Raw genomic sequence first — 19,924 nt, 5'->3', positions numbered from 1 at the left:
AGGCTAACCCACCAATCATCGGCTTCCTCAGCCAGCTGATGTGTACCAAATCGCACTTTCTGAACCTCAGTGCACTGCATCACACGGAAAATCCTCTCGATCTCCTTAAGCCACATATGGGCTCCATCAGGGTCATATCTTCCCTTGAAGGTAGGAGGATGATTCCTCATGAAGGTCTCAAGCATCCTCGTCTCAGCATTCACACCAGCATTCGCATTAGGCTGTTGCCCCACAGCTTGAGCTACGGCTTGTAGTGCAGCAGCTAACGCAGCATCGTTTCTTCCAGCCATTTCTGAGATTCTACACAACAGGTAACAACAACAACATAAGATAGTAATACAAATATTACTAAGACTCGACACAACTCTTCTAATTGGCCGGACAGACCGACCTGCTCTGATACCAATTGTAACACCCCGTTTTCCCAACATAAAAATTCCTTAACATAAATCAGAGTAAACATCACAAACGGGATATCACCTTTCACATAATCTAAAAACAGTTAAATAACAATTTAACTTCCAACAAAATATCTTAATCGATCGCAGCGGAGTTATTTCAAAATTATAAATTGTCTTGGCACGCAGGCCTAATCAAAACATCTCATAAAATTCAGTTAAACATCATAAATGAACACGTAAAAGAATGAAGCATGCATATCATAAACCCCATCCCGTTACGTATCAGAGCAACCTAGGACTCAGTGAGGCAAGGCCACTCACGACAGCACAACAACAACTTAAGCTCGATCACCTGCAAGTTATTCATACGAAGAGCAACATTTCCAAGTAGAAGGGGTGAGATTTCACTAAAAAATAATATTAATCAATATAATTCAACAATCGTAATTAACAACATAAACATCTTAAACATCATTGTATCTTTGAAAATCAAATATCAAGTAATCACTTCATTCAATCATCATAAATAACATAACATCTTTCATCAATTGACTCGACAATGCGACAATGTAACCTAAACCTCTTTCAGGGCATAAGCCCCCAACAATTATTTTGAGCCCCCAGCATTATAGTATTAATATACTTTCAGGGCATAAGCCCCCAACAATTATTTTGAGAAAATGCTCTATCGTGGTGAGTACAAAGCTCCAGGGCATAAGCCCCCAACAAATGTATGCTAATGCATGGACTCAATCATCTAAAACATCTTAATCATCACCTCATATACATCCAATAATTTGGAGTTCAACATCATCTTAATCATCTTGTATAGACTCATGCAACTTAGTTAAATAACAATAGCAGCATAATCAGATCACAACAACTTTATACTTCATCATATCAATTCATTTCATCAACATCTTGATCATTCAATAATATTTCAAGTAATGCAATTAATCATTAAATCACATTATAATCAGCTTAACAGTTCATAGCAGCTTCACAGATCTCAGTTAACATCTTAAATAGGTCACATTACTACCTAAGGGTCCAACCCTAATCAATTTATGCAAAACAGATCGCAACATACTAACTTGCATTCAGTTCTGGAAGTGCTCGCGAGGCGAGAGCATCTGCTCGCCATGGCGAGTACAAGCCAGAATTCCAACTTAAGTTGTTCTAAGCTAAACCAGGTTCAATCTCGTTCTAAATCATCATCTAATCTTTAATAAACATCTTAAGGCACTCAAAAGCATCTAAGGTTCAACTCAAAAGTCAAAATTACAGAATTCAACATGCTCTCTGGTCATGCTCGCTATGGCGAGTAAGGTTGCTCGTTGTGGCGAGATACGACTTGTAACTCGCGAGCTACGACTTGTAACTCGACTTGTAATCTCTTGGTTTTAAGCCTAATTTCAATTCCAGAATTCATCCTAATCATAATCTAAGGTCAAAGGACAGTTTCTATATCAATCTAATCAATTTTCACCGTTTAATCATCAATTCTAAGAATTTGACCTAATTTTCGATTTCTCCAATTCAATCCTAATTCTTGCTAATTACAACCGGATGGATTACATGATTAATAGAATTGTAGAGTTAGTCTCACCCTTACCTTGTATGAAGAAATCGCGGCTCTCTATGGTGATTCTCCCTTCTATGGCTTTTTCTCCCTTTTCTCCAAAAACAGCCGTACGTACTAATTTTTCTAAGACTAGGTTTTCTCTTTTTATATCTCCTCCTAAAATCTTATCTTATCTCACTTTCTCCCCCAAAACTCTCAAAAATCTCAAAACAACCCTTAACTAAATATTTTATTTTATTTTCAAATCTTATTTTATTAAACAATAAAATAAGTCTCATAACCTCATAAAAATCATCAAAACACATAACTCATCTAAATTCATCCAAATCATCTAAATCGTCATAAATCATCATAATTCACACATATATTATATAAATATAATATAACTCGTCTAGACTCAATTAAATAAAAGTGGGCGTTACAAATCAAACGTCAATTTCTATCCCGAACTACGAGGTTTTGATCCCTTACGGGTACGTAGGAAAAGGACACTCGTCCTTCCAAATCATAAAAAATGTAGATAATTAGGTCTTTATTTTTCCACTTTAATTCCTTCTTTTCAAAAAATAATAAGCAAGTTATAGCACATTAATTAAATAAAATCAAGAGGTTCTCGTAGAGTACTACGAATATTTAGGGTGCTAATACCTTCCCTAAATATAACCAACCCCCGAACCCTAAATCTCTCAATATGGGGTGTTTTGCACTTTTTCCTCTTTTTCTTAAAAATTAAATGTTCAGTCGTGAAATAATTAGTGAGTCAAAAGCTAATCAAATAGCCTTGATCTCCGAAAAATGACGCGACAGAAATGACGACTTCACTGGGGACCCCCTAAGAGGGTTGAGCCTAACTTGGCTTTGTTTAATTCTTTGTGCTATAACTTGCTTAAAATAAACATCTAAATATAGGATGGAAATACTTGTATATATTTTCTTCCTTCTTCTTTCTTCTTTCTAACGTGAGTGGTGAGATAAGTCCTAACCCGAGCTTGAGGGAAACATAAGATAGGAAGGTGGTATAATCAAAGTGCCTTTCCGAGAGTCAAGTCTCATGTTTTGGTTCATGTGGTATGACCCCACTCAATGGAGGGATCTTGGAAGTAATTTATGTCGGCATGAGTAGTCATATTGGCATTGTATTTTCAAGTGACCGTCGAAGTTGAGGACCTTTAGTTACCATTAACCCATCTTGGCCCTTTATGACGTAGTGCGGTGGCTAATCAAGAGTAGTCTTGACTTAGTTGATACGCGATACTACATTCAAACGAGACTTTCTTACGAATGATATTGGAACTGGAGTAGTCCCGTAACCCAAATGAAATTTGGAAGTAGTTAATGACTTTGGGAACTTGGTAGAACCCGTGATACAGGTACATGTGAAACCATAGTCCTTACCAAATGGCATGTTTTTCCTTGACTCCATCATTATAGACCTAACATCACCATGTTTTCACCATTTGTGTGGCATAATCATGCATACATGCATTCATTCATAAAAACTTTTTTTCTCACTAATATCGAAGGACTTAGATAAGTTCTTGTAGACATCAAAGATACGGTCTTTGTAAGAAGGAACACCAAGAAATACAACTTCAAAAATCTTAACTAAGCTTTAGCTTTTGTTAAGAACTTCTTTCCTTGGTTTCGTTCTTACTTTTGAAAAGGGAACCAATTGCAACATCTTCACAATTTTCAAATAAAACAATGTTCCTTATTAAGTTTAAAATTACTTTCATAAGTCCTTCAATAAATAAAAAAATGTGCCTGCTTTTTGCATAACATCATGCATCATCCCACATTCCATAGAGAGCTTTCCACAATCTACACACCTTTGTATTGTATGTGTTGGATTTATAACTGTTGTTGAATCCTTGATGTTATACTCTGACACACCTTGTGCTGGATAGACCCCTTTGTTCATATTAATTTATTCAATTTTGATTTATTAAAAAGATAGTGATTTTGCTTTTCTATTAGTAAAATAGCCACAATAATTAAGTTATCCTTTTTATGCTCCATACTTCATAAAAAACTTAATTGGTCTAACTAATATTTGATAGACTCTGTTATACCCTGATTTTGGACCTAAAAATACTCATTCAAATTTATTTTCTACTACTGATAATTGTCAAATTACTGTTGTTTTACTCTGAACCTTTACTTTGTTTCATCTGCACCTTTTACTATCTCTGTCTCAAGGTATTTGCAAATCATGATTTTGCCTGTGTTTTTCTTGCATAAGATCATCCAAAGTGTCTTTCTTACATTGCAAGTCATTTGAAAACTCTCTGAATCATTGCATTGCTTTTCTTGCATTTTAATTTAAATATTTACAAAAATCGTACAAGAAGGGTATTTTGGTCATTTCCTGCAGTGGAACCCATTTTAGTCCCTGTGTTTGTCTCTGAGTCTTTTCAATTTGTTTTACAAATCATTGTTGAGTCTTTGTTAAAAAAAATCATTTCAAAAATTGCATCTAAGTCAGGTTGAGTCATTTTAGTCCCTAGGGGCATTTTGGTCTTTTCCTGTCAAAATTTCGACAGAGAGGTATTTTGAAATACCTCATTTTTGTAATTGGTTCATTGTAGTCCTTTTGTTGATTTTATTTTTTGGTTTCACTTTACGTTTTTTCCAAATTACCAATTTTAGTCCAATTTTATTTTTAATTGCATTTTAGTCCCTGAACAGTTTCTAAAATTGCATTTCAGTCCCAAACATTTTAAAAATTGCATTTTAGTCCATTTTCTTAATTACAGTCCAGTCCTTCAATTTTTCTTTTTTGCAGGGAGGTCCCTAAGTCCAATTTCAGTCCAAGGCCGAGCCAACTAAGTCCAAAAACAGGTGTCACCATTTCATTGGGTTTCAATCACACATGGCAGCTTATAAAAGGTGCATTCACTGCACAAATCCACAGAGATCCACACAATTCACGCCACATCACAAACAAAGAAAATTTTCTCTCTCTTTTCAGTTAGGATAAAAAAAAAACAGAATTCATCAAGAACACAAGAACAATAACAAACCCTAAATCACCAGAATCACCGAATCATCAACAAATTCATCGAATTTTCTGCAATTCTCAGAGATTCATTGCTGAATCTTCATCATTGAATTGGTTTCTCTGCAATTCAAGGTGCGAATTCGCCATTGTTAGTGGCAAACTCAAGCACCGATCATAGAGAATCAGTGAGGAAGAAGAGAGAAAGAAGACGAAGAAGATTGAACCGGTGAAGAAGAAGAAAAACCGATTTATTTTCGGTTTCGAAGCAACAAAGCAACAAAAGAATCAGATCGAAGTTTTCCAAAGATCTTCGTCAAAAATCTCCGATCAAAAACCTCAGGTAAAACCTAAACACTTTTTTTTTTCTTCCATAAAAAGCATCAACAAGAGTGAATCAATGCAGATCGAGAAGATTTAAGGAATTTGATTAAAGAAAATTTGAAAACCCTAAAAAAATTTTGAAACCGTAAATAAAGAACTCGATCTGCAAGGATTCAAGCCTTGCATGCAAAAATCAATGCCAAATTTGTGTTTAGAATGAAAAGATGAAAAGATTAATATAGGATTTGTGAATTTCTGGTGAGTTTTTTATGGTCATCGGAATCTGGAAATCTCGCTGGAGAAGATGAAGATTCTGACGGATCTATGAAGATTCCGGCCGATCTTCATCCTCTCTGGCCGTTTCTTTCAGAAACCGGCGAGGGGAGGAAGTGAGAGGTGAGAGCTTCTCTCGCTAGGAGAGATTTAGAGAGAGAAAGAGCATAGTAAAATGAAAAAACCGGTGGTCTCTCGCTTATATAGACAGCTGAACCGGACCGGTTCAATTCTGGTCCAATTCCCTTTGATCTGCGCCTTTAGATCTAGGTTTTTGCTTCCTGGATCGATCCAACGATCCCTGAGCTTTCCCGTGTGATCCGGATCCGTTTGTTTTGGGCTTGGGCTTCCAGTTTGTTTGTTTCTGTGTTTTTTTTTTTTTCCTTGCTATGTGCACCACTGTTCTTGCTATGTGAACCTCCTGTTTGTTCAGATTTTCTTGCAAAAATTCCTAAAAATTTCCATGTGTTCTTTGATGCATTTTTAATATTTTTGTGATATTTTTACATGTTAAAAAATGATAAAAAAAAAAAATATATGCTGTTTTCTTGTTGATTTGTTCTTTTTTTGTCTAAACTTGTGAATTTCTTGCCATGTTTTCTTTGTAAGATTTTGACATATGATATGAATGATTGATATGCAATTTCATGATGAATATGTCTCTGATCATATGTGTGTTTTACTGTTTGTGTGATGTGAATTTTCATTTTCTTGTTTTGCAAGTAATGTGTGTTTTTGTCAAGAAATAAAGTGCAAAATATCTCTACAAATATGTCATAATTCTTGGCTTGAATGTGTCCTTATTATTCTCACATTATGGTTTAAAACAAAACCCCTTTAAAATTGCTATGATGAGAGAATTATAGGTCATGTACATGTTTAGGTATTATGACAAGTTTTGGGCATATTTCACCACTTTATTACTCTCTTTTTTGCCATTCCATTCAATATTTCCTTACTTGTTTCCTATCATTTTATGCCTTATTTTACTAATCATTCTATTTCATGTTTCATTCATTTCATAAGCATTCTACCACCTCCATCTCAATTTCTTGTAGTTTAGGCATTTTTACCCTTCAATTTCTATGTTAAAGTTGGCATGTAAATTTAGGTAGTTTCAATTTCTCTTTTTTAATTTCTTGCAAGACCATAGAATGTAAACTAGGGCCAATGTAACGGACAATGGACTCTAATGATGTACACCGACACAAGTACCGACACGCACACACGTTGTATGATGATTTACCGCTTTAGATGTATGCTTAGGGAACGCGATACTTAGGAAAATATTCTTTTTTTAAAATAAGCAAATTCCATCACTTGAAAATTTTTCCTAATAAACCTTGGAGTCAAAACTCCATTGAATTTTCCCTTTATTTTCTTAAGCAAAATTCAAATGAACTTTAATTCCAACTTAGACTCTTTTCTTTAATAATTGAACCAACCACTCACCATTTTTTCTCATGCCTTTACGGCTTCTTTCCCTTCTTCAAAACCATTTTCAAAAACTAAAATCAATTGAAACACACAAAAACATTTTTGAAAGAGAACTACATGGAATTTTGATCCCTTAAAAGGGTATGTAGGCAAGAGGTCAAAACCTCTCCAAGTCCAATAAAATAAAATCTCAAACATTTCCTCCCTCCATTCTTAAACTAAATAAACTTTCTTTTCAATAAATAAGCATAAAAATAAAGCGTAGACATTAAAACTAGGAAAGCGGTTCCTATAGAATACTATAGTCGTTACGGGTGCCTAACACCTTCCCATAACGAAAACGACCCCCGAACTTAGAGTTTCTAAGGGTTTTCTCAATTTTACCCTTCCTAAAAAAAAATAGAGAATATCAAAGATTGAAAGGTTCAAGCCTAATTAATGACTTGATACCCCAAAATCGTGATAACAGACTCTAATACTATTATTAAGTTGAGTTGAGTAAAACTCAATTTTACAAAACCGGCTTGTATAGAGACCGTCTCGACTTATAAATGTTAGATATGCTTCTCAACACTAAACTCATGTTCCCATATTATCTCATCCAATCTACGACTCTTAACAGATTATGTAACAAAGTTTTATTTTCTATTGTGAACCTACTCGACTCAAGATGCACAATTCACTTTGTTTGTGTGAATTGTCACAATTCTTCTATCATTTGTTATTTGTTAACATACTGGATATAACACTGCATTAACCTTTTTCTTCTAGCATTTTGTTCATAAAAAAAAAAAGCTGAAGAAACATAAACAAGCAAACCATGCTCAAGAAAAAGTGGAAGTTGCTCATGGACTGCCAAATAAGCATCTTAATCACACCCAAAATTAGGTAGACTTTGCAACATTGTTGATTTCCCAATATACACGATTAATTCATATTCCAGTTCTCCTCGTGAAGATGTCAAATGTGCTCAACTATTAAGGCTACTAGGGTACTAGTCTAACAACAAATGGATTCATCACAAGCTCTACATTGAGGAACCCTTTCTTCTTAGCCAAAAGGATAACCCCTCAAGAGTTATATTAAACAGGTTTTTCTTTGGACTATTGGTGAGAGATAGGGATTGAATACATAATTAAAAGAATCCATTTGCTGACAAACTTGACCAGAGAAACACAGAAATACAAATCTTCAAAGTATAGTCATTATAAAGAGCAACTTTTAACATTTGACCCAAATAAATAACTTTATGCATAATACTTCTTTGAAGAAAAAAAATATTGTATTTCAATTCTATATTTGAAATTCCAAATCTATGCAACATGTTGATAAGTTCTAACCAAGAGACAAAATATTTCTAAGCATTGAAATAGGCCAAACTGTTTCTGGAATATAATTATGCTAATTCAAAATATTCCCACTTTGAACAGAATATTAATCAAGTTAATGGTAATTTATCATTTATGCAGACATGTATAACAACCATAATTAGCATAGTACCTTCTATTTACTTCCAGCACTTTAGACAACATTGAACAAGTTGAAAAGATAAGTAGTTTAGTACTGTACTCTAAGAATTGTATGAAAAGATAAATATTAACCATCAGACTCACCAAAAGATATTTCCAAGGTGCTATAATGCTAAAAGTGTAGCTAAAAGCTTATAAACTAATAGACTACTTATGTCGGTAAATAAACTCAAATAAGTATCCAAACAGACTCTAATGACAGTAATTAAATGTTGTAAAAAAATCTTCACTAACACATGAGGGAAGAAATAACACTGAAGGCATGAAGCAATGTCAAATATTAGATTGAGGTGAGCAGTAGTTTATGTGAAAAGACAAATATCCTCAATAGGGTAGAACTGTTTCAAACACAAGCTTTATTCCCCCCTTGTTTCTTTAAAATCTCAATAAAAAATATAAAAATAGCAAACATACTATTCTATTTGCTATCTCGAACAAGAATTTATTATCATGCACCGGCTTCAGTAGATTGTTGTCTTAACTCTTCGTCAGCAGCATTCCTTAGAAACTGATCCCAACCACTTCCTTGACTTGTATCCAAGTAATCATGTGGAACTGCTGTTTTAAGACCCGGCCTAACACCGCAATAATCTTCGACAATTCTAAACTCCACACTATCATCTCCTTCACTGTGAATATGCTCTAATTCTTCCCATGTAAACAACAAAGACAGTGTAAAGCCACCCCAGGTGTTGAAATCCACAATCTTAACTCTCTCATCGTTTGTAATGTAAACATCAAACACATAGTTTTCTGATTCAAATTTAGTTCTCACATGATTGTTGAAAAATCCTTGTATCTGTAACAGGAGACCATTCTTCTTTTCAAGAAGAATGGGATAAAAAGTAGTGACTTCTCGCTGAGAGATTCCAACTAATTTCTGATTCCGCACAAAACACCGAAACTCCATCTCTGGCTTAAGGGACGGATACCATTTACGCAGAGCAAGGAAGAAATTATGAGGTCTAGATGAAGATTTATCATTGCAGGAATCATAAGCATGACACAAGTCGTGGACTAATGAGTCGGATGATCGGAACAGAAGTGCAATCTCACTGAAAGTAGTGCAGCGAAGAGAGCCAGAAGTACTTATCCAAGCTGAATCTTTTGGGGAGCTCCAATTCAATTTGGGAAAGACTGCACCACCAAGCAACTTAACGGATTCCTTAACTTGTAACTCGAGTTCTGGAAAAGAAGGGGGTGGAGAAGATTCTTCTGCTTCATCTTCAGATTCCTCTGACACCTGAAAATCTTCTTCATCAGTAGGATTATGAATTCTATTCGGCAATGCATCTTCGTTTAAGACAGAAACAGGCAATAGGAAGGGTCCCGAGTCGTCAAGAAGGTATTGAATGAAAGATTCAGGAAGTTGATGAATTAAGGTCTTGATGGATACAGATTTGAAAATTGGGTACCATTCCTGAATCTGGCAACGATTCACCTCTTCCTCTTTTATATTCTGCATTCTCTAAAATCAAACCGGTTGAACAAACTGTCTTCAACTACCTGGTATGCAATAGCCAGTGGTACATGATTAGTAATTAAATGTTGAAATGTAGTCAATTATTAGCTGTCAATATAGGGTGATGGCTTGACAAGAAATATCAAATAGATCAATTACCGATTTCAAAATTGCAATGAGATATTGAGATGTAGCCATTGGTACATGACTAGTGATTAATTGACGTATTTAATTACATTACCTATCAATTTGGGTGAGCTCATATGTCGGCAAATAAAATGAACTCACAAAACCAATCCCACACAGTGGCGGAGCCAGACAAAAAAGTTTGGGGTGGCTGCTATTAAAAAAACTTGCGGAAAAAACGGGAAAAAATACAAAGAGGTTCCGCCTAAATACGTAACACCAATTCACCGAGAAAACCCAAAACCAACAATGGCATCAAACAATGAGGCCGAAGTATATACTAGCATAGAGCAAGCATACCCCTGCCTCACTCCCGAACTAGCCAAGCATCATTGAAAACCAACCACCAAAGACAGAAAAACAGCTGCAAGCAGCGCTGATCTGCTACACCAGCAGCACCAAAAAACCAGTAAAAAACTGAAAACAGCAGAAAATAAACTGGCAGTAAGGCACAGACAGCTCTAAATACTAAACCATGATCTCTCCTATGGCTCTTGCTCTAGCTAGTTGTCAAACTCAAAGTTCTTTTCTAAGGTTTCATCTCTTCTCCAACATTAAGCTACAACCGCATAGCTATCTTCTTGCTCCAATTTATCTAACATTACATAAAAATATTCACAATTTCAAACAACCATCAACTAAAGAACTCATGGAAATCAACTAAAGAACATGTAATCATCAAATCATAATCATAATTGAAGGAAATTACATTCAATTTCACATTACCTTACAAGTTACAACAATTAGGATTTGTGGAGAGAGATGGAGATAGCTCTCTAAACTGAAGGAGGAGAGTAATCGCGGCGGCGGTGATGGATGGAGAAGGAGGAAAGTGGTCGCGGCTCACCGTCGGTGGTGGATCGATTTGCTTTGGTTGGGAGAAGAAAAGGAGGAGAGTGTAATGCAATGAATGAACTGTGGGAGGTTAGTGTTCTGTATCATAACCCGGATTTGGGTTATGAACCAAACGGATTTGGGTCGGGTTTTTATGACCCAGTTCACAAAATATCATGTAGCGGTTTTTAAAAAAAAAAAACTGGGAAAGTGAGAAATCTAAAATCACCAACGAATACTAGAAAGTTTCAAAGTGAGAATGAGTGCAAGTAATTTGGTAACAGATGAAGTGTGGAAGCAAATTGAATCAACACAAACTGGTATGTGATTAATTTTGTTATAGTTTCATTTTTATCATTTCAATTCAAAAAATAAAAATAATAAAATTCATCTTTGCTTTAATTTCAATTTTTCCTAACTTTTGTTGCACATTTTTATTTTCATGTCACAGTGAATGATGATCAACTTTATATGTAAGTATATTGCTTCCCTTTTACTTTTTATTTTTTTGGTTTTTCTGTAGCATAGATTGTTATTGTGTCTGAATTTTATTTTTTTTACCAGATTACATTTCTTATTTGGTAAGAATTTTGAGGGAGCTACTAGAATAGTGGATCAAAGAGGTGTTAAGAGGATTTCTGGAAACCCCAGTGGAAGGTTTATCTTTCAGGTTTGCTTTTGAATTTACCTTTGTTTTTGTTTGTTTGTTTATTGTCTTCTTCATTCAACAGATTTGGGGTCCATTTCAATTGAATAGTTTAAAACTTGGTTAAAGATTATTTATATGATTTTTACTTATGCACACATCTTTTGAAATACTTGCTAAAGTGTAGCACCGACACTTTAGATTGAAGGCATGTCGATGTCAGACACCGACATATGTGGTTACATTTATTGTATGTTTGGTTTTGTGAGACAAAAAATGATTTTGAATGGATTGATTGTATAAAATTTGATTCTGATGAAAGTGAGTTGAACAATAAATTAGAGGCGGAACGTCAATTATATAGGTAAATGCTCCAAATTGTAGCTTCAAGTTAGAATCATTTCTGGAGGCAAAATCAATTCTACTTGAGAACATCCAAACATGTCAAAATAATTTTTTACACCTTTAGAAACAATTTTGACTCCTCCAAAAGTGAAATCAAACATAAAGTAATCACTTTCATTTTCTCAAATTTGTGTCTGCGTTTACATGTTAGTGTCCTGTTCGTGTCTATGTTTGCTTCATTGGTTGCATCTAATTGTTGGCTAAAATATATTAATATTGTTCGTTTTGTAAATTTTCATGACAGTGTAAGGAATCATTCATTCCCTTGATTGAAACTGTGATGTGCATATTCTCCATTTTCTTAGGTTACAGGGGAATCCAGGAAAAAAGACCAATATCTGTGTTTTGCTGAAAACTTTTGTGCCTGTTATTCTTTCTTCTATGATGTTGTCAACAGAGGGGAGCAACTCTGTGTAAGACCATATACACTTCCTTGTTGTCTTTTATTTTCTTCATATTCAATTCATTATAAACATTCTTAGTATCATTCTAGTGCTGAAGTATATGATCAACGTGCATTGTGTGCGTGTGTTTTTTTTTTCAGTGCAAACATCAATTAGCTGCAAGAGTCGCTGCATCATTAGGATCATATGTCGAAGTCAAGGTATCTGATGAGGAATTAGCTTTGTTGCTATCTAAAATATAGCCCTTTTATATTTTATTAAGAAAACAAAGACTTTGCTTTGTGGAAACTAGATTAGACAAAGAACACTTTGTTACCGGTAAAAAGAGTGCGAATAGATTGGCTGTTGAAAAAGAAAAGCTGAAGCACCAAAAGCCATTAGCATTAGATTGACTTTTCCTGTCAATTGTTGATGTAGAATCTAGTACAGCGACTTATCTTAAGTCCACAATTTGTTATGGTTATGCCTGTATAAAATTTCAATTTCTTGATTATTAATGGTTATCTACTTTCTACACTACATTTAAGATTGACATTATTCAACATTGGCGGTTAACAACTTCATACATTATTCTTTAAAATGCCTTAATGCATCATGTTTGTTGGACATGTATGTTAGTAAGTCAGTAGTTAGGTTAGTTTTCAGGGTTCCAGAGCTTGAACTCTGGATGTCATTCTTATACTTCTTCAATGTCTCTTAACTCACAGATCGAGCTACCGTGGCTTGCAATAATGCATCATGTAGTTTAGAGGATCTGAATTTGGCCTTTATGATATTACTGTCAAGAAAGATGAACAAAGAAAAAGAAAAAAAAAATGCAAAGATGGATGAAGTTGTTTCATTTTAATAAGTGATTACATTAGTTTTTTGGGTGTATGATACACCATGTAGTGTAAAACATCGTAAAGATGTTGGATTACATTTAAGATTACTAAAAGCTATATATTTAAGATTACTGAAAAAAAACACTTCTCCCTTCATAGTCTACCACCATCTGTTTTTGATTTGGTAGACATCCCTTTGTTGGGTAGAGATGAGACAATATCTACACTTCGATAGCAGTGTTCTGTTTTTAACCTTGCTATCAAAGTCAAATCTAACATTAATTGCTACCGGCAAAGTACGCTAAAGGTCCAACAATCCCACCATTGATGTAAGTTGCTGGTTCTCAATGACTGACTATAATCACCGCGATCATCCGGAAATCCGTCGTTCTGGTTTGGACCTCCAACTATGGCTCCAACCAATATATTAGGGTTCTGATTCATTGAATGGAAAAACGGATTGAAACCTCCATCACATCCTATTGTCTGCGGATGAACTGATAGTGAAGGCAATGAAGATCCTCTGTGGTGAATTCTCTTGGGAAAATATGGACCATAACCTACCATATAGGACATTCTAAGTGGATTTTCACCTAATATATTGTCTACCTGAAATTTTACAACAAATTTTATCAGCAAAAAGGAGAAGAGATTGTTACAACTTTTTTGTTAAAATAATAATAAGACTTGCCTGTCTTTTCGCAACAGTTCTTAAGGTATTCGGAGTGACAAAGACGCCACCACAGTTAAATGTGTGCTTTGTAGCTGCCATATACTTGGAATAGGTTGTAAGTAAGAATGTTATAGATGTCACATACTGAAGATTGCTTGCAGGTAACTTGAACATGAGTAGTTGGGTATGGTGTACATTTACCAACATCCAATTTGTGGGGGGATATTGCATCATGTACCAAATGATAGGTATAGTTAGTTAAGGATCAATTACTTGCGCATCAAGTAATCGGCCAAGACAGTTAGAGATAGTTATCTAATGTATGTATGTATATGATAAGCTAGCACATAGATTAGTTCGTGTATATGTATCACTTGTAATAGCTTCAATAATCAATGAAATCTATTCTTTTCATTCATTCCTTCTCTACTGGTTGTTCACATCTGTTGCTGACTGATATTTTGGGGCATCATTGCCCTCGTTTTTTTTTTTTTATGGTGGCCGGGGTTCAAACCCCGGACCTTGCATATTTTATGCATTGTGATGGGTTTACAGAGTATGCGAATGAAGGAATGAAATAAGAAACAAGAGAATATAATGGAATTATTCAGAATAGTGATAATAAGATCCAATAGTACAGGAATTATGAAAGTTTGTAAAAGAAGATAACAATTGATAGTGACTACTACCAATCCCCAAAAGCACGCAGGCTTCCCCGTATCACCACAGGTGACCCCACTAAATCATAACAGAAAGATAGATGCCATATTCCTTCTCATTCCTTGTACTTATGTAATCAGCTTTCTTTCTACTCACGCATACTTCATTGCCACGTTACCATTCTTTGCTCCTTTTGTCCTTTTCCTAGTGTAAACCTTCCAAACTCTTGAAAGAGGCCCATAGTCCAAGCCCACTTCCTGATTCACATTTCTATCAATTCCCACCTCCTTAGAAACAGCCTTGTCCTCAAGGCAAAATTCAGGAAACTGGCCCTTTAAAAATTCATCATCTTCCCACGTGACATCTTCCATTGTCTTGTGCTTCCACTTAATCAAGCTTTGACTGACATCAGTATCTCCTTGCCTAACAATTCTGGAGCCCAGCACTTGTTCAGGATACACATCAGCAGCTTCATCAATTTCCAGTTCCTTAGGTAACTGACCTTGCACCTGATAATTCCCAATTGCCTTTTTAATTAAGGAAACATGAAACACTGGATGAACCTTGGATTCAGCTGGTAGTTTAAGTATGTAGGCTACTTCACCAATCTTCTCTTCTATCTGAAATGGCCCATAGAATCTAGCAGCTAGCTTTTGATTTATCCTTCTTACCAAAGATTGTTGCCTATGCGGTCTTAGTTTAAGAAAAACCCATTCCCCCACTTCAAAACTCAAATCTCTTCTCTTCTTGTTAGCATAGCTTGCCATCTGTTCTTGTGCTCTCAGCAAATGTTTCTTGAGCTGCAACAGGGCCTCATCTCTTTCCTTCAACTCTAATGCAACAGCAGCCACCTTTGTTTCATTGGTCAAAAACTTCACAATGGAAGGAGCTGGTCTCCCATACACTACTTCGAAAGGAGTCTTACCAATAGATACATGAAATGTTGAATTTTACCAGAATTCTGCCCAAGGCAACCAATGGGACCAGGTTTTAGGATGATATGAAGCAAAGCACCTTAAGTAACTCTCTAAGCACCTATTTATGACTTCAGTTTGTCCATCAGTCTCAGGGTGGTAAGATGAACTCATCTTCAACCTAGTGCCTTGCAGTTTGAATAATTCTAACCAGAAATGACTGACAAAGATAGGGTCCCTGTCACTGACCAGAGAATTTGGAATCCCATGTAGTCTCACTATCTCCCTTACAAACACCTCAGCAATAGATTTGGCAGTATATGGGTGTTTCAACATAATGAAATGACTATACTTGGACAATCTATCCACCACAATTAACACAGCTTCATACCCTTTGGACTTAGGCAATCCAGTAATGAAATCAAGGGACAAGTCCTCCCATACAGCATTTGGAATAGGCAGAGGCTGCAACAATCCTCCAGGTGATGTAGCACTGTATTTCTGCCTTTGACACACATCACAAGCTCTCACAAAGTCTTTCACACTCCTCTGCATTCCCACCCAATACAGAGAATCTGCTAGCCTTCTATATGTTCTCAGGAACCCAGAGTGTCCACCAGAAGGTGTACTGTGATACTCTTCCAACAACCAAGGAATCGAAGGGGATTGAGGTGAAATGACTAGCCTCCCTTGGTACAACAACACTCCTTGTTTTACTACAAATCCAGGATTGTTCTCAGGAGTTTCTTGTACCTTGTTGATCAACTGCTGTATATATGGATCCTTTGAAATTTCCTCCAATAGCTTTTGTCTGTCAACCCACAAAGGATAAGAGATGATAGCAGTCATCTCGCCTTCATCATAACATCTAGATAGAGCATCTGCTGCTTTGTTCTCCAACCCAGGCTTATATTTAACTTCAAATTGATACCCCAGCAGTTTGGCCAACCAACACTGTTGATCAGGGGATGAAACTTTCTGTTGGAGAAAATGCTTCAAGCTCTTATGGTCAGTATACACAATAAATTCTCTTCCTAGTAAGTAATGCCTCCAATGTTGAATGCATAATACCAAGGCCATTAACTCTTTTTCATAGACAAATTTTGCAAGATTCCCGTTAGATAAAGCCTTGCTGAAAAATGCTACAGGTTGTCTATGTTGCATCAGTACTGCACCAATACCCCTCCCAGCTGCATCACATTCCACCTCAAAGGGTTCATCAAAGTTTGGAAGCACTAATACTGGAGGAGTTGTCAATACTTTCTTCATAACCTGAAAAGCTTTATTTGCCTCTACTCCCCAAGAAAAATTATCTTTCTTAGTCAACTGTGTCAGAGGTTTTGCAAGCTTGCCATAATCTTTGATAAATCTTCTATAATAACCTATAAGCCCTAAAAATCCACGTACATGTAGTAAAATATTTTCACAAGAAAGGGGGGTTTGAATTGTGACCTGTTTAAAATTTGTCTAATAAAAATTTTCTTTTAAATTAACAATCACAATTAGTTTGTTAGTTGATAATGACAATAATGAGTGTAAAGTGTGATTTTGAACAATAAATCAAAAGTAAGTAGGGAGAGAGAAATGACACACAAAAGTTATCGTGGTTCGCCAAACGCCGGCTACTTCCACTCCCCACACAAGTGTGAGATTATCCACTAGGTAGTTGTGTTAAGTAACGTTAACCACAACTCCTCTTTTCTTTTTTCACAAATGAGTAACCTTTACTCTTGCTAGATCCGACTGATCTTTCCTGCAACGAGTAAATCTACCTTTGCTTTTACAACCAAAGAGAACGAGTAACAATTACCCCTTGCTAGATCTTCCTGATCTTTTCTGCAACCGAGTAATTTTACCTTTGTCTTTTTACACACTTGTTACCTACAAGCTTTACAATCCAATAAGAAATAAAATCTTACTTGGATCAAAATACAATATTTGTAGCAAAAACTAAAAAGAGCTCAGAACAAAAGAGCAATTTTTAGAACACTAAGACAGACTAAAATTGAGAGAGCTTTTGCTTTGATGTATGCTTGGATTCTTTCTCAAAAATTCGATGTCTTTCCTTCAGCTGATGGCTTGGTATTTATAGGCACAAAATTTCTCAAACCAATTGCTCCTTCTCTTCTCCCACGTGAGGAGCGTATGAGTCATGCAATCTCACATGTGTGGAGATAACTTGTTCTACAAGGTCATGGTCCCACATGTTGCAAATGAACCAACCAAAACACATATTGCTTTTCTTGTATATCCACGTGTATGCTCAAATTTTATCCATTCAATCCCTTTTGAAATCAAAGCCACTTATTTGATCTTGCTTTCTTTGTGTCCCACGTGTAAGCAATTTTGATGAGGAAGGTACATATATGGAAACTTACAGCTAGCATCCATTTTGTTCCTTGTTCCTCTTATAGCCAAAAGAAAATATTTGTTTGTACTTGCTTTTACCATTTGATTGGAAGTGTAGTGGTATTGGAGACAATAAAAGAGACTAGAAGCATAAAATCACTTGCAGTATGTGTGCCAACGTGTTGCTCAATTTTTTGAGCAAGTATATCCAATTTTGTCCATTGCATTTTTATCTATTAATTTCTTGCTTTGTCCATTGTATGAGATACTCAAATAATTTTAGGGAACTAGTTATATTAACCTTTTGAGCTTAAGTTCCTGCAGCTAAAAATACTCATACAAAGATGTTAAATACAATATTATCAGAATCCATTTATAAAATAAAATATAAATATATTTTTTCATCTTTAAAACTAAAATAAGGATTTATGAATATTATCTCAACATTCTCCCCCTTTTTGATGATGACAAAATATATTTGAATTTGATTTTATAGATGTGTTCTGATTTGGCTCCCCCTCAATTTGATGCATATCTTTTGAGGGTTTAACAATCAAAGATGACTTGTTTAAACTAGGCTCCCCCTTAATTTATCATCCCAGGTAAAGAAGATGAGTTTTCATAATTTATTTGAAGAGGATGATTTGAGGCCCTTTTAAACATAGTCATACATTTCTTTAGATAGATACTTGTGTTCAATTAAAGAGGCAAAATAATATTTAGAACAAGGTAGCTTTCATTGAACATAGATAAGGACATATAACATTGCATTAATCATTGAAAGGGACTAAAATACATATAACCTTGAAGTTCCATTCTTAGCCATAAATTGCTAAAGTTCAAAAGTCCATTTTTAGGATACTTGGCAAAAAAAAAAAACTAAAAAACATAAAGACATAAATACTAAACAAAGTTCACCCATGTGCTTAATAGTCTACACCCAAAAGATATAAAAGGAGCATTTTTCAAATTTGTTCATGCAGTGTTGTAACACATGCTTTCTCCCCCTTTTGTCTTCGTCAAAAAGAGCAAGTTATTGAAACAGAGCAAGCTACAGAGGATTTGGAGGTGGGTTGGATGAGGAACCAGGATCACCGCCGGGAACAGGTGCCATCATGCCCAGATATTGAAACATGAATGAAACAAAACATTCACGCAGATTGTTCACATCTCCACGAAGAGAGGTAACTTCAGCAAACAACATTCCATTTGAGATAACTGAGTTCTCAGGTTCTTGTGGAGGATCATTCTTAGGAGATGTTCCAGTGGATTTAAAGCTATCAAAAGAGCTAAATTGTGAAGGGATTTGAGGCATCTCACTCAGAGGGAGAGTGTCATTCTTTGGAGAGTGAATGAACTTGTTCAAACAGGAGGTGCCGAACAGAGCAGAGTTTTCAACGTTTGGCAAGGGGGCAGAAATGATTTGAGTAGAAAAATTTTCAAGACCAGTGAAGAGTTTGAGATCTGTTGATACATTGAGAGCAAAATGGTTGGCTAGTTCATGATTTTGAGTACCATGAGAGTTGGATGGAGCAGATTGAGAGGACAAATGGTCGTTGACAATTATCGCATTCACTAGACTGTGAAGAGGATTTTCTTCTTCTTCTTGCGTGTTGAAAGCTTCCATTGGAAGGGGAATGTTATGAAGTGGTTGAGCAAGAGGATTAACACTAAGCTTGATGTGAGATACATTTTTTGAAGTATAGTACTTCAAGTTCCTTTTGGCCACTTCTCCTATAAATGACATTTTGAATTCTTTGAAGATTTTTGTGAGTGGCATGGCATAGGGGAGACCATCATTCCCATTGCTGCTTGCAATTGCATTCATCATGTGTTTAATGATGACATAGGGGAGATTGATTCTTTTCCCATGAGTTAAGTGATAGAGAATCATAATATCAGTATCGTTCACTCGATACTGGCATTTGCTCTGAGGTAAAATGCAGTGGGAACACAGATTATGAAGAATCTTAAACTCGTTTTTCAAATCGGTTACAGGGAAATCTTTGCCAAGGGTGAC

The 19,924-nt window shown here is 35.5% G+C and overlaps 3 protein-coding genes across 6 annotated transcripts; 1 reads left to right on the top strand and 2 right to left on the bottom strand.

Moving 5' to 3' along the window:
- Window positions 1-8,757: 8,757 nt before the first annotated feature.
- Window positions 8,758-11,133, bottom strand: LOC25481003 (cell division cycle protein 123 homolog). Of its 4 annotated transcripts, none has more exons than XM_024774290.2 (3): window positions 10,922-11,133; window positions 10,670-10,790; window positions 8,758-10,053 (listed from the first exon to the last, which is right to left on the bottom strand). In XM_024774290.2, the coding sequence occupies exon 3, from the start codon at window positions 10,010-10,012 to the stop codon at window positions 8,996-8,998; it is 1,017 nt and encodes a 338-aa protein (XP_024630058.1). In that variant the 5' UTR covers window positions 10,013-10,053; window positions 10,670-10,790; window positions 10,922-11,133; the 3' UTR covers window positions 8,758-8,995. The 4 variants fall into 4 exon arrangements, with proteins under 4 accessions (XP_024630058.1, XP_013441964.1, XP_024630056.1 ...); XM_013586510.3 differs by having other exon boundaries at window positions 10,169-10,790; window positions 10,922-11,132; XM_024774288.2 differs by having other exon boundaries at window positions 10,251-10,790; window positions 10,922-11,132.
- An 84-nt stretch (window positions 11,134-11,217) lies between these two features.
- LOC25481004 (zinc finger SWIM domain-containing protein 7) lies at window positions 11,218-13,010 on the top strand. The gene is made up of 5 exons (XM_013586511.3): window positions 11,218-11,349; window positions 11,481-11,502; window positions 11,594-11,699; window positions 12,386-12,493; window positions 12,625-13,010. The coding sequence occupies exons 1-5, from the start codon at window positions 11,289-11,291 to the stop codon at window positions 12,724-12,726; spliced, it is 399 nt and encodes a 132-aa protein (XP_013441965.2). The 5' UTR covers window positions 11,218-11,288; the 3' UTR covers window positions 12,727-13,010.
- A 434-nt stretch (window positions 13,011-13,444) lies between these two features.
- Window positions 13,445-14,154, bottom strand: LOC120580259 (endoglucanase 9). The gene is made up of 2 exons (XM_039833834.1): window positions 14,000-14,154; window positions 13,445-13,917 (listed from the first exon to the last, which is right to left on the bottom strand). Exons 1-2 carry the CDS (start codon window positions 14,078-14,080, stop codon window positions 13,594-13,596), a joined length of 405 nt encoding a protein of 134 aa, XP_039689768.1. The 5' UTR covers window positions 14,081-14,154; the 3' UTR covers window positions 13,445-13,593.
- Between the last annotated feature and the right edge of the window lie 5,770 nt (window positions 14,155-19,924).

The sequence above is a fragment of the Medicago truncatula genome, chromosome 4 (genome assembly GCF_003473485.1).
Source record: "Medicago truncatula cultivar Jemalong A17 chromosome 4, MtrunA17r5.0-ANR, whole genome shotgun sequence".
Taxonomy (NCBI): domain Eukaryota; kingdom Viridiplantae; phylum Streptophyta; class Magnoliopsida; order Fabales; family Fabaceae; genus Medicago; species Medicago truncatula.
Note: the sequence above shows the minus strand (reverse complement) of the source record. Positions and strands in the feature narration are given on the sequence as shown.

Coding starts and splice junctions, on each gene's coding strand:
- LOC25481003 (XM_024774290.2), bottom strand. CDS start 10,012: ATGCAGAATATAAAAGAGGAAGAGGTGAATCGTTGCCAGATTCAGGAA.
- LOC25481004 (XM_013586511.3), top strand. CDS start 11,289: ATGAGTGCAAGTAATTTGGTAACAGATGAAGTGTGGAAGCAAATTGAA. Junction 11,350..11,480: donor AATTGAATCAACACAAACTG/GTATGTGATTAA, acceptor TTCATGTCACAG/TGAATGATGATCAACTTTAT. Junction 12,494..12,624: donor ACAGAGGGGAGCAACTCTGT/GTAAGACCATAT, acceptor TTTTTTTTTCAG/TGCAAACATCAATTAGCTGC.
- LOC120580259 (XM_039833834.1), bottom strand. CDS start 14,080: ATGGCAGCTACAAAGCACACATTTAACTGTGGTGGCGTCTTTGTCACT. Junction 13,918..13,999: donor GAACTGTTGCGAAAAGACAG/GCAAGTCTTATT, acceptor GTAAAATTTCAG/GTAGACAATATATTAGGTGA.